Source organism: Pleuronectes platessa, chromosome 5 (assembly GCF_947347685.1).
Source record: "Pleuronectes platessa chromosome 5, fPlePla1.1, whole genome shotgun sequence".
NCBI lineage: Eukaryota > Metazoa > Chordata > Actinopteri > Pleuronectiformes > Pleuronectidae > Pleuronectes > Pleuronectes platessa.
This window is the reverse complement of record NC_070630.1, coordinates 13,931,135-13,943,503: the sequence shown is the minus strand read 5'-3', so window position 1 is coordinate 13,943,503 and position 12,369 is coordinate 13,931,135. Positions and strand designations below refer to the sequence as shown.

Genomic DNA, 12,369 nt, shown 5'->3' with positions numbered 1-12,369 from the left:
CTGCACCAAATTGTACAAACTCATAGATAAGATCAAGAACTAACAAATCATTCCCTGGGAAATTAGTGAAAATGTCCAAAAAACACCCTTTCTCCCAATGTCAGTCATAACATGGTAATCTGTCCAGTAGTTATTTGCGTAATTTCACTTATAATCATTCAACTAACAAATGGACAGGGGTGAAAACAGAACCTCATTGTCGCAGGTAATGTCTTTATATCAGAAGACACAAAGATTATTAAATGTAAAAATATCCGTAAAGGCATCAAAACAGTTTTTAGAAGGTCTTATTTTGTCTTTCTGATCTGATCTTCACCTGTTTCCCTGCTCAGATGTTGTGAGAAGACGATAGATGTGATGAGGAGCTCTCAAGAAGCTCTGCTGACCATTGTGCAGGTGAGAACGTGGGACAACCCACACACACGCACACAAACGCTTCTCACTGGTTCTTAAAGGCCCTGTTCTCCTTCCACGAACTTCCTGTTAAGCCTCTGCATCGCTCAGCATAAATGGTCATGCTTTGGTTGACGTGTGAAACAGGTGCTGCTGTACGACCCGCTGTTCGACTGGACCATGAACCCTCTGAAGGCGTTCTACCTGCAGCTGGACGAGCAGCAGGAGCTCAACGCCACGCTGTCCTCCACCATGGGCGGAGACGACATTGACAACCACCGTAAAGCCAGGTGATCTTGCAGATGGTTATGTCTGTGTGTCCATGTATAAGTGTGTGTGTCTGTACAATTGAGTTGAGGTCATATCCCACTGATCAAACTGTGGAGGGAATATTGATTGAGTACTGATTTTCTGTGCGAAAATCGATGTAGTGTGTGTTCTGATTTTTTTTTTTGGTGGTTTTTATGTTCATGAGTTCACCCTTAGGTTTTAAGTTTTAAAGGTGATGTAGCCACAATGACTGTTGAGAGACAAAAGCAATGTCTCAGTCCTCTTACTCCATAACAGCTCGCCACATTATTGAACTTATCGTTTTTCCTTCCTTGGGCCCTTTACAACACACGTGTTAAGTGAAGCTCATAAGATGAATAGTTCTTTGGACATGTGAGCCACATACACGCACATATTTTCTGGAATTATCATATAATGTGTTATTAGATAGATAAGAGAGCCTGGAAGGCAGGGGCCGTTACAGAGAGACACAACTGGACATGATCTCTCAGACAATCGTAAATATAAATACACAGGAAAACAGTTTTACTGGGAGTCAAGTCAAGCTGATCTGAGTTAAACTTCACACATGTTGGTTGTGCTGTTTCAGTTGGCCCCGAGCCTCATCACCTCTCTCTCTCTTCCAGTGACAGTCAGAGCTTCAACAAGGTGGCTGAGCGCGTGCTGCTGCGGCTGCAGGAGAAGCTGAAGGGCGTGGAGGAGGGCACGGTGCTCACTGTGGGGGGGCAGGTCAACCTGCTCATCCAACAGGCCATGGATCCCAAAAACCTCAGCAGACTGTTCCCTGGATGGCAAGCCTGGGTGTAGACCTGAGAGAAGGTACAAACTCCTGCCTCGACCGGTGAAGGGGGAGGGGGGGGGGCATTTCTCCTCCCCTGTACGATACATTGAGTCAGTCGCAAACTATCGCACTTTAACAGAAAAGGTTTCGAATTCTGAGATTTTATCAATAAAACAAAAAAAAGCTGCAGTGTCCTGATTTGCTCAGACTCTCTCTCTCTCTCTCTCTCTCTCTCTCTCTCTCTCTCTCTCTCTCTCTCTCTCTCTCTCTCTCTCTCTCTCTGTTTTACCTAGTTGGATGTGTTTGTTTTCATATTGTTCAACGATGTATGAAATGATTTATGATCACATGTGTATGTATGATGTGCCTTTAAATAAACTGCACCTGAGACACCATTCAATTCCTTCATCGATCAGGGATCAGTTTAGGTTCAGCTGTTTGTGTGCACAGAGTTTGGTTCTTTAACTTTTTTGATTATTAAATATGTTTCTCTATGTGGGTCATAGTTAAAGTACAAAGGTACTAACTGACCTGTCCCTCCCTGGACAGGTCACCAGTGCTATCGCAGGACCAACACACAGAGACAAACAACCTGTCACTCTCACTCTCACACCGACGGTCAATTTAGTGTCTCCAATCAATCAACCTAACCCCATTCTGCATGTCTTTGGATTGGAGGAGGAAGCTGGAGAAAACCCAACTTGCAAATTCCACCCTGTTGGAATCAGGATTTGAACTGGTGCTGTTCTTGCTGTGAGACGACAGCGCCAATTGTAATAGGAATACAAATGTGGAGTTCCCTGCCCATAGCAATACAACAAGAAAGTGATCTGAAATCAATAAAGAGGTTAAACGCGAGCTGAAATAAAACAAACCTTCAGTCACTGATCATGCAGCTGTACACATTAGACTTTATATCATCACTTTACTCAAAAAATTACAGTTACAATGTGTCTCTGTTCTCTGCATTGTCCCTGTCAAACAAATAATTCATTAAATAACATTTCAGTTATTATAAAAGTCAAGGGACAATTTAACAGATATTGACAAATCTTACACAAATCATACATTTCTAAATGACTGAGAAACAGCCTGAGCTCTAATTAATGACAGCTTTATTTACTGATATCACCGTGCCCTCTTCATCCTCTGTCATCCATTAACTCAAGTACTGAAGCTGAATGGGTTTGCCTGTGTATCCACCGTGTGCTGTAGTGCTTTTCCACTGCACACTCATTATGATAAGTGCTAGCAGTGAAGAGGCTAGCACCTGTGAGGTGTTTAGACTCGGTAACAAGCCTCATTGTTCTTGTTGTGTGATCAGGAGGGGGGGGGAACAGACCCATGCAGATGATGAAGTGAGGGGCGTGAGCGTGAGACACAAACGTGACCACAGCGGTGTGAGAGCGAGCACGGAGCAGGACAGAGGAGTTCATAGAGATTATATTTGAAACTGTCCAGAGAGTGAAGCTGGGAGTTTATCTTATAGTTTTCAATCACTCTGAGACTGATCTGATTCTTTCCCTGCGAGATTGATGCTTGAATGATCCGAGGAAGACTGTTTTTTCTTCTTCATCCATCATTGAAATAAAGGATATTGTTGGTTAAACAGAAAATGACGACCAATCCGGTATGTATGACTTTTTGAAATCATTGAAGTATTTTTTTTCCAGTGCTGTTATACACAGCAACTTGAAATTACTTTATTCAGAGTGATAAGGAACAGCCAGCGCTTGAAAAGCTTTATTGTCATAATCATTTCCACTGACAGTATCGAGACTCCGCTCCGTGTGTCACCCATGAGGATGTAGAGTGGGAACTTCCTCCACCCAGCAGATCAGATGTGAAACCCCAGTATGTTCATCATCTGACCCTGAATCCTCTGCCTGAGATCAGCCACTCCGCTCCCAACCACAAAAGTACTGAAGTCTCTTTTTCATTAGCCAGCAATGTTGATGTGGTTTTAATAATGAAAAAACAGAGAGGTTTTGCACGGTTGGTTAATTATAACCATGTACATAGCATAACTTTTCCAGATAAAAGTTTTCCTTATTTCATTTACAGTGAAGTTGTGACAATTCAGTAGTTTTTGAACATTTCAACAAAAACTCAACTGTAATCCCTTTTTACGTGAGCGATATAATCAACAGATAATTTGAACAAATTATTAATCAGATACACAGTGGTGATGGTAAAACAAACTACACATTTCATTTGTATAATATAAACATTTAACAAATAAGGTAAACACGGTTGTAGATGTGTTTCCAGTCCCAGTGTGTGTTGTGTGTTCTCAGCTGCGAAACAGAGGTGTGTGAAGTTCACTGTGGCTGCGGTCATTTCTCTGCTGCTCCTTCTGCTGGTCACTGGAGTCCTGCTGGCCTATTACTGTGAGTACAGGATGTATCCCTGCTCTTCAATCTACTGCAACACACACACACACACACACACAGTTTGTACAGTCACACTCACGTTCTCCCTCTGTCTCTCCCAGTTTCCTCGTCGTGTATGCACGGGTTACAGTGTGGTGATGGGAGCTGTGTGTGGGAGGCTCAGTGGTGTGACGGAGTGAGGGACTGTCCCGCTGGTCAGGATGAAGCCAACTGTGGTAAACAGACTCACCTACGTTGTTGTTATTGTTATAATGTTCCAGTTGAGACACTTTTCCAGTGCTCTTACCCTTCGGCCTCCCAGGTCTCCCCTTGTTACAAAGGGTGGCAGAGCCTTTGTTACTAAATTATTGAATTCTCTCCCCATTGACAAATAGCAATTCTCCAGCTTCTTTTAAATCCCCTCGTTTTAGGACAGCTGATTGACATTTGCTCTTATATACACTGACTAATCCTCTTTATGATACTGTTTTCTCAGCTCCTGGTCCCTTGGGTTAATTGTCAAGCACTTTGAAACATTGTTCAGAAAAGTGCTGTTTAAATAAAGTTCATCATCTTTATTACATCATAGCTTTTCAAATCTATTTAACAGTTTTCCATTATCAGGATTTTTATTTGGCTCATCTATCATTTCTGAAGCACTTTGAACTGAACTAACCTCTTTGAAATGTGTTACACAAATAAAGCAGGAATGATTGATTGATGGATCAGGAGCTGAAATGCAGGATACAAAAACATTATAAAATCCTGGGATTCTAATGTTTTTAGTTTAAGTTTTACAGGAAATCATTATTTTTTCCTGTTTTTCTTTGAAATCATTAAACACACTGCTGCTCTCGACAGTGTTTAGTTCCACATAACATAAATCGGAAGTCATCACTCGTGTCTCCTGCCTCTTCATCGACTGTCCTCCTGTCACACGATGTGAAGTCAGTGTTTGTGTTCTCAGTGAGGCTGCACGGCTCCAGCTTCCTCCTGCAGATTTACTCTCCTCCGACTAAAACCTGGAGGTCCGTCTGTTCTCACGGCTGGAGCGACCTGCAGGGCGGAGCGAGCTGTCGGACCATTGGATACAGCAGGTGAGACGCTCGGGGGTGTTTCACTGGATGTCCACAGTAAACCTGCTCTGTGAGGGACTCGTGTGTTTCATTAAAGTTGTGGTTAACAGGTGACTTGTATTCACAGGGGCACATATTGGAAATCAGGACAACAGAAGGCTGATTCTGATGATGTATTCTTGAAAGTGAAACCTGATTTCCACCCAGAGGTGTTCATACTCCAACAGCTTGAGCACAGGTATATCAACCGGCTGATAAATCGATATCGAAGGACGAATATTAGACTAAGACTAAACTAATTTCTCTTTTTTCTTTGCCATCTGCAGCGACTCCTGTCCCAACAACAGTGTAGTAACCTTGCGTTGCACTGGTATGTTCTTACCCTTGAATTTATTTATACAATTGTTATCTTTATTTTCTTGTTTATTTCTTTTCTGTTCACTATTACAATATGCCCTCTCACATATTCTACTATTATTGACAATAACTCCTCTGTTTCAATAGTCGTTGCTGCTCCCTCCATCTCTATTAGACCATCTCTTATGTATAAGTACATTACATGGGTTATAGGTGTTTGGCATTTGTTTGCGTTTGTGTTAATAACTTCTACTCCTGAAGGTTATTCTAAATATTGATATTAAGTTTTTTTTCTCTGTGATACTTCCCTTGTCCTTCAGGAACGCCTCCATGTGTCCTTCAGTTGTTTCCTGTTTTCCTATAGTCGGCTTCAATATAATTATATTTGTCAATACATGTGAAGTTGTGCAATGATTTTATCAGTTTAAAAAAAGTAGTTTAAAAAAAAAAGTAGTTAAAAAAAGGTCCTTGCTAGTATGACAAGACTGTACAGAATGTTCACTCTCCTCCTATACTACACTGTGGTTGTACAGAGTTGTGACCTCTGTCTCGTCCTCAGACTGTGGGAGCAGGGTGAACTCCAGCGGGGCCTCGGGGGGCCAGCAGGCCGGCCTCGGGTCCTGGCCCTGGCAGGTCAGCCTGCAGGACTCCGGCTCCCACCGCTGTGGAGGAGCCATCATCTCCCCCTACTGGATAGTGACAGCAGCACACTGTGTGTCCAGGTAAACCAGCACATTCACAGCAGTGGGTTGTGGTCTGATCCAGCCTGAATCTTCTCTCTGCTGATTCTCTGACACTCAGGAGCTCCAGTCCTGCAGACTGGACTGTGTACGCTGGAGTAGTGGCTCCATTAGACTTCCTGTTTAACCCTGCTCGCTCTGTGAGTCGTGTCATCGCTCATGAGGGCTACAGCCGCCTCCCTCGCAGGAATGACGTGGCTCTGATGAGGCTCAGCAAAGCTCTGGACTTCTCAGGTGATTCACATTCAAATGAACAAACCCAAAACTGTTTTCAAGTTTACAGAACTTACACCAGAATCTGATGGAGACCAAACAACAATAACAAGGGTTGTTCCTGAAAATACATTTTCAATAGTTTCTGTATTCATTTATTGTCAATTCACTTCATAAGGTACACCCACTGTATCCAAAGCTGATCCAAGAGAGCTGAATTTCAGTAAATCCAATTGCTCATTACGGTCCACGCTATCAATTGCAGATCACATTGTAGAAATTGTATGTAAATTGAATGATAGTGTTAAAACAAAGCTAGTTTCTGTTGCCAGTAGGTGGCGCCATCAATATTATTACATACAGTCTAATAGATCTGTTCAAGTAGGGGCTCTGATGTAGCATTAGCAATCTAGTTTAAATTGGACAATGTTACAACAATTTTATTATTATTATTTCTCTTTTGGGGCTTTTTCATTGAAGAATTGTAATTTAATGAGTAAAAGTTGTAATAAGACAATAAAGTTATAAAAACGCTTAAAAAAATCATAATAATACGAAAGTAAAATTTCTATTTAATCCGGAAAAAGTTATATTACGAGGATAAAGTTGTAATTTAATTAGAAACGTTACAAGATTACGAGAATGAAGTTGTGGAGGTGTTGCAGGGCTGTTGCATAATATAAGATAAGGTTTAGCTTCTCTTTGTTGTGACTTGAACTTCCACTTCACTCATTCACCTTCAAACTACCACATGTTGTGATTATTGGACTTTTCACACCGAACAAGAGGATTCAGCTCCACACGAGGAGATTTATCTTCTTGTCTGAGACAATGGAGGCAGTAACTATCTCCAAACTCCAGTTCAACCTGTTTCCTGTAGCGTTGCATTGATTTTCTGTTTGTGCAAAGAGATAAACGACCACAAGGGTGAAATTGTTCTGCAGCTCAGCCAATTTAAAAAGAGAGAAGCTCCGTGGTTCATCAGCCTGGACTCTCATCTGGATGGTTAATTAAGATGCTGATAAAACAGGATCATCAAGCAAGGCCGGTGTGGAGCCAGCTGCTCAAGTTTAGCTCTGATGAGGTTTAAGACTTAAATGTTATCACAAGCATTAAGAGTAAAGCATGACATTAGCACTTAACTAACAGGGGTTAGGGTTAGGGTTGCAATAAGGGTTAGGGTTAGGGTCGCGGTTAGGGTTAATAGCACATAGGCGAAGGAGATATTCTTGAACTCTTTCTGAAGGTGGTAGAGACTTCTTGTATTTGTATTTGTGCTCTTATGTTGTAAAATGCAGTTTGTTGTGCAAATTAATTTAAAGTGTTTTCTATTGTTTGTCTTCATTTCCCCGTTTTTTAACGTGTTTTGAAAGGTGATATAGAAATTAAGTATATTATTATTTATAAATCCCACATTCATGACACAGTTTTTGTGTAAAGTTGTTTAGAGGAGTTGATTTAACTGTATGATCATTTTGTCGGTCGCAAAATGAGTAAGTGTTATTTGGTCACATTCACTGATCTAAATGGTGTGAACAATAATAATGTGTAATAATTAGCGGCAACTGACAACTTAAAGACGCAGAGACACATTTTAATAAAGATGAATTTCTCCTTTTTGCAGACTTATAACCTCAGTCATCTTGTTCTGTCATTGGTAGGTTCCAGTAACATCCGTCCTGTCTGTCTCCCGAATGTTGGTGTGAACGTCTCTGCTCCTCAGGACGCCTGGATAACACGGTTCGGTCCTACAGCAGCTGGAGGTGAGACAGCTCCAACATCAGTGTTCCCTGCTGGTGTGTTTTCAGTGCTGCCACTAGATGACAGCAGAGTCTATCATTCTGTTATATTGCATTAATTGGCCTTAAGCGTTTTTTTTTGTTTGTTTTTTTAACAAACTGTTTATTGAGCCTTCAACATGATAGAAAGGTACAGAGAAAATAACATGAAATAAATACATATTAACAATGTCCATTATTTCATTTAAGTTTATGCGCGCTTATATACACACATAATGAGCAACCTAAGTTAAATCTATTGAAAATAATAATTTAAACCACACACTCAAGAGAATGGACAAAAAAGACAAACACACACACACACACTGGGGGCTCTATACAACAGACTTTACAATTCACACCACTTTTCTCATATACACCAGAGATTCAACATAATTCCATTGCAGAAGTTACAATTATATTTCCCCAGATTTGTCTAACATATGAGATAAATCCCTATTCCTAATTTGGCCCCAAATCTATTGAAACATGTCTTGTTTATCTTGAAGTGTGTGTGTGTGTGTGTGTGTGTGTGTGTGTGTGTGTGTGTGTGTGTGTGTGTGTGTGTGTGTGTGTGTGTGTGTGTGTGTGTGTGTGTGTGTGTGTGTGTGTGTGTGTGTGTGTGTGTGTGATTTTTCTTTTCCACAGGTAAACACTGAGACATTTCCTTAAGCCATTGCCCAATACAGTACTTTTCCACGTTAGCGCAATATAATTTTTTACTTATAGAAGGCACAAGTCTAGAAGGATCAGCTAACTACGTTTTGTTTATGTCCCTTCGGATCGTAGCAAAGAACAAAGAATGTGTTTCAATGCGTATATGAACCAATTGCCAACATAACTTTAAAGAGTGCAAGTGTTTAAATTAACGATCAAAACGTCTTGTTATTTGACATAAACATGTGACATCTCTGTCTGTTGTCCGACTCTGACAGACTCTCCACAGCTGATGGAGGCTCAGGTCTCCCTCATAGAAACTGCAGAGTGCAACAGCTCCAGCGCCTATAATGGCAGATTATCACCGGACATGTTGTGTGCCAGAGAGACGGACGGAGCAGCGGACATGTGCCACGTAAGACAAAACGCTCAATGATTTACGTCCTCATCACTGTTTGCAGGGATGCTGGAAGTCAAAGATGAGCTGAGAGTCTATATCATAACATCCGGATTAATAGAAAGCATAATGGTTTTTATGTTTATTTGAGTGACCAGCAACGTCTTAGGCCTCTATTAGCCTATCACCAGTGAAATCCTCTCAGGTCACTACTAGCATCCACTTTGGTGCATCTGACAATACAGTTAATATTCTTAGACTAAATTAAATATTATTAAAAAGAATTAGATTAAGTTAAGGTAACATTTTAACATTTATGTAGTCAAACAACTGTTTTGGGTAGTGGACGACCTTCAGTCCATCGTTTCTCTCAGTCTCCATCAACTGTGTCCGTCAGTCTCCTCAGCGACGGTCTTTTAACAGAATTAGGCAAAAACTATTGAACTGATCTCATTGGAAGGGTGGGTTATGGGTAATAAAATAAATAATTACCTTCTGGAACATATGAAGGGGGCGGATCCATAATTCCTTTTGCTTTCTGTTGCAGGATAGACAATTAGATTTTAAAACTAAAACCAACATAAATAAATAAAGACATCATAAGCACTCACATAGGATCACATGTTAGGAAGTCTTTGTTAGTTGAATGGTGCAGTGCCAGACAGCTGCTGCACTCTGACTCTGGTCTGCTGCCTCCAGGGTTGATACGGCTTCTATATGAACTGTAAAGTCTTTAAATACAGACTCGAGTGATCCAGAGAACAATATACGCTCAGAAACCAGCGCTCACAGTGTAGGATAACATCGTTTCAGGTTTTCCTGCACAAATGGATCAGTGACAAAAAAAAAGTTTTGTGTAATAAATAACAAAGAATTCAAAGCATTTCTCAGGCTCTTATGTAACTTGCTCTGAGGCGAATTAAAACAAGAGCTGCACTGTGTCGTATACACGGTTTAAATAAACAGGTCCACTCTGCGACTCATGACCGACCATGAAGGTGGAGTCAGAGGCGGCAGCCAACAACAGCATCCACCTCAGAGAATAGTTAAAGTACCAGAATGGTTATGAAGTAACTAAGTGCTGTGAAGATTGTGTTTGGATCAGGATGTAGAACTCAAACACGGATGTGGATGAAAGTGAAGCTGAAGGGGGTTTGTATATTTGGAGGAAAGAGAAATGGAAGCAATATCTTAAGAATGTTGTAAAAACTGGAATAAAAAACAAAGAAAATAAACGACATTAAAGGTTCATTGGTAAGATTTAGGTTAAAGGGATATATTTTTTTAATTCAATATAAAATGATCCTTGTGATGTTTTTGTTTGTGTTTAATCATGTACATTGTACGAATTGTTGTTTTCTTTAACTTAGAATGGGCCCTTTATATTTAAATACGTTATATTTACATCAGGAACGGGTCCTCTACGGAGGCTGCCATATTTGTTTCCAGTAGCTCAAACTGGAGAAACTTAACACCTTTAGTGTTTCTATGAAAACTGACGGCTACCACAGGTTCTCTTTCATGTTTGTGACGGGTATTCAGCTGCAACATGCAACTTCACCACTAGATGTCACTAAATTCTACACACTGACCCTTTAATGTTTCAATTCCACCACATGTAACCCTGACGTCATTGCAAAATCCTTGTTATTGAATGTGTGAATGTTGATGAGTGTTGTGTGTGACTTTCCAGATGATGTCGCTTACAGAAAACATTGTGCTGAACTGGTTTTCAGACTGACAGTGGTGGTCCTCTGGTGGCCCTGAGAGACGGGCTATGGTGGCTCCTAGGGGACAACATTTGGGGGGAGCACTGCACTGAGATGAACAAACCAGGGGTTTACGGCAACGTCACCTATTTTCTGAACTGGATCCATCGTCAGATGAAGGTAGAAACTCGCAAGAGACATTTTGATTTCTTAAGGGGATAAATCCTGGGACAATGCAGCAGGTCACAGACATTAAAGCTACACACAGATTAGGCTGGTCAGGCCTGTGCTGTGTAAACTAATGTCTGTATGGATGTATATGTACAAATAATTGGTAGCAGTGGATTTAATCTGCCGTGAGGAGCAGCTGCGGTGAGACAGTTTCTCCATCTGGTGCTGAGTCGTCCAGCTTGACTGAGGCTGGATGTAATAATATGTACAGCGTGTCTGAATCACAGCAGGGTGATGACACAAGGTTTATCTTATTTATTCAGATGTTAAAGGACTAATCCATGTTTGGACATTATGTTTAATTGGGTTTTTGGCCTCCTTTGCTTTAATGGCAGAGGGAATTTAACATAAACCATGTGAAAACTAACAAAACGTTTAACATCAAAAAGTATATTAAAGATTTAACATTATAATCATTAAGAAAGTTTTAAATGTGGCAGTTGTTTGCATGATGACTAAGCTTTGACAACAATATTTTTCATTTACAAAAACGTGTGTGTAGGATAATGTTCAGACACAAATATAAAGAAATACAATGTTTGTCTTTCTGTTTACAGAAGCATCAGGACGACTGATGACAGCACCAGAGATGAGGGGAGATGTTTGTGTGCAGACAGATTTTTCTATATCAGGCCCATTCATCACAAACATAACTTATTTCCTTCTTTATTTTTCTGCTGCGTCTACAAAGTGTTGATACAGACTTAGTTTTAGATCAATAATTGTAATACTCTCCATGTTTGTATATTTATGTGAAATATATATGTTGTCTTTTAGTCTTTTATAAATATGATTGTCATGAATGTTGCAGTTTGAGCCAGTGAATGGAGATACCGTGCCTCGACACCAGATGTCATTCACAAACCCACGTCCAGCTCCTTCCCACTGATGATCTCCTAAGATGGTTTGACCCTGAGAAACTTACAAGACAAGCATATTTTGATTTGGTCAGGTTTTCTTTAATAATTATTTACAGCACAAGAACAATTTTGGCACAGAAGCAAAAAAACACCACTCATAAATAATTCAACATTCAGAGATTCCAGTGTAACTCCAATTTGAGCCGTTTGAACTTTTGGTCGACACTTTGTGCAGCAGTGTGTGCTCTCACCATGTTTCACTCACGTCTTCATACAAAAGTGTCTCTAGTGTCAACGTTAAAATGATATTTAATAACTTTTTGTTGTGTATCAGCTCACTGTCGTCCACAGGATCAACGAGGTGTCTCTAGTTGCAAAAATCGTTTGGCTTCTCGTGCGGTTTGATTTGTATAAAAATGTGAAATATAAATATGCATCCTCAAACATCTAGTGTCTACAAAGTAAAGACTAATTAGAATAATAATTATAACAATACAATCACATTCAAAGAAAT

General features: G+C 40.3%; 2 protein-coding genes across 4 annotated transcripts in view; both read left to right on the top strand.

Annotated features, from left to right (window-relative positions):
- Positions 1-2,795, top strand: part of atm (ATM serine/threonine kinase) — a 29,765-nt gene extending 26,970 nt beyond the window's left edge. For 2 of the 3 annotated variants that reach the window (XM_053422249.1, XM_053422251.1), the window contains exons 61-63: positions 333-396; positions 541-683; positions 1,311-1,578. In XM_053422249.1, the coding sequence (XP_053278224.1) occupies positions 333-396; positions 541-683; positions 1,311-1,491 (388 nt within the window). In that variant the 3' untranslated portion in view covers positions 1,492-1,578. Of the gene's footprint in view, positions 1-332; positions 397-540; positions 684-1,310; positions 1,579-2,014 lie in introns of those variants that run through there. The other variant, XM_053422250.1, reaches the window with a different exon arrangement.
- A 2-nt stretch (positions 2,796-2,797) lies between these two features.
- Positions 2,798-11,357, top strand: LOC128439821 (transmembrane protease serine 2). Its single transcript, XM_053422253.1, has 12 exons — positions 2,798-3,095; positions 3,237-3,384; positions 3,763-3,855; positions 3,960-4,073; positions 4,805-4,934; positions 5,041-5,151; positions 5,240-5,283; positions 5,830-5,992; positions 6,072-6,244; positions 7,885-7,986; positions 8,937-9,073; positions 10,792-11,357. The coding sequence occupies exons 1-12, from the start codon at positions 3,081-3,083 to the stop codon at positions 10,984-10,986; spliced, it is 1,425 nt and encodes a 474-aa protein (XP_053278228.1). The 5' UTR covers positions 2,798-3,080; the 3' UTR covers positions 10,987-11,357.
- The last annotated feature ends 1,012 nt before the right edge of the window (positions 11,358-12,369 follow it).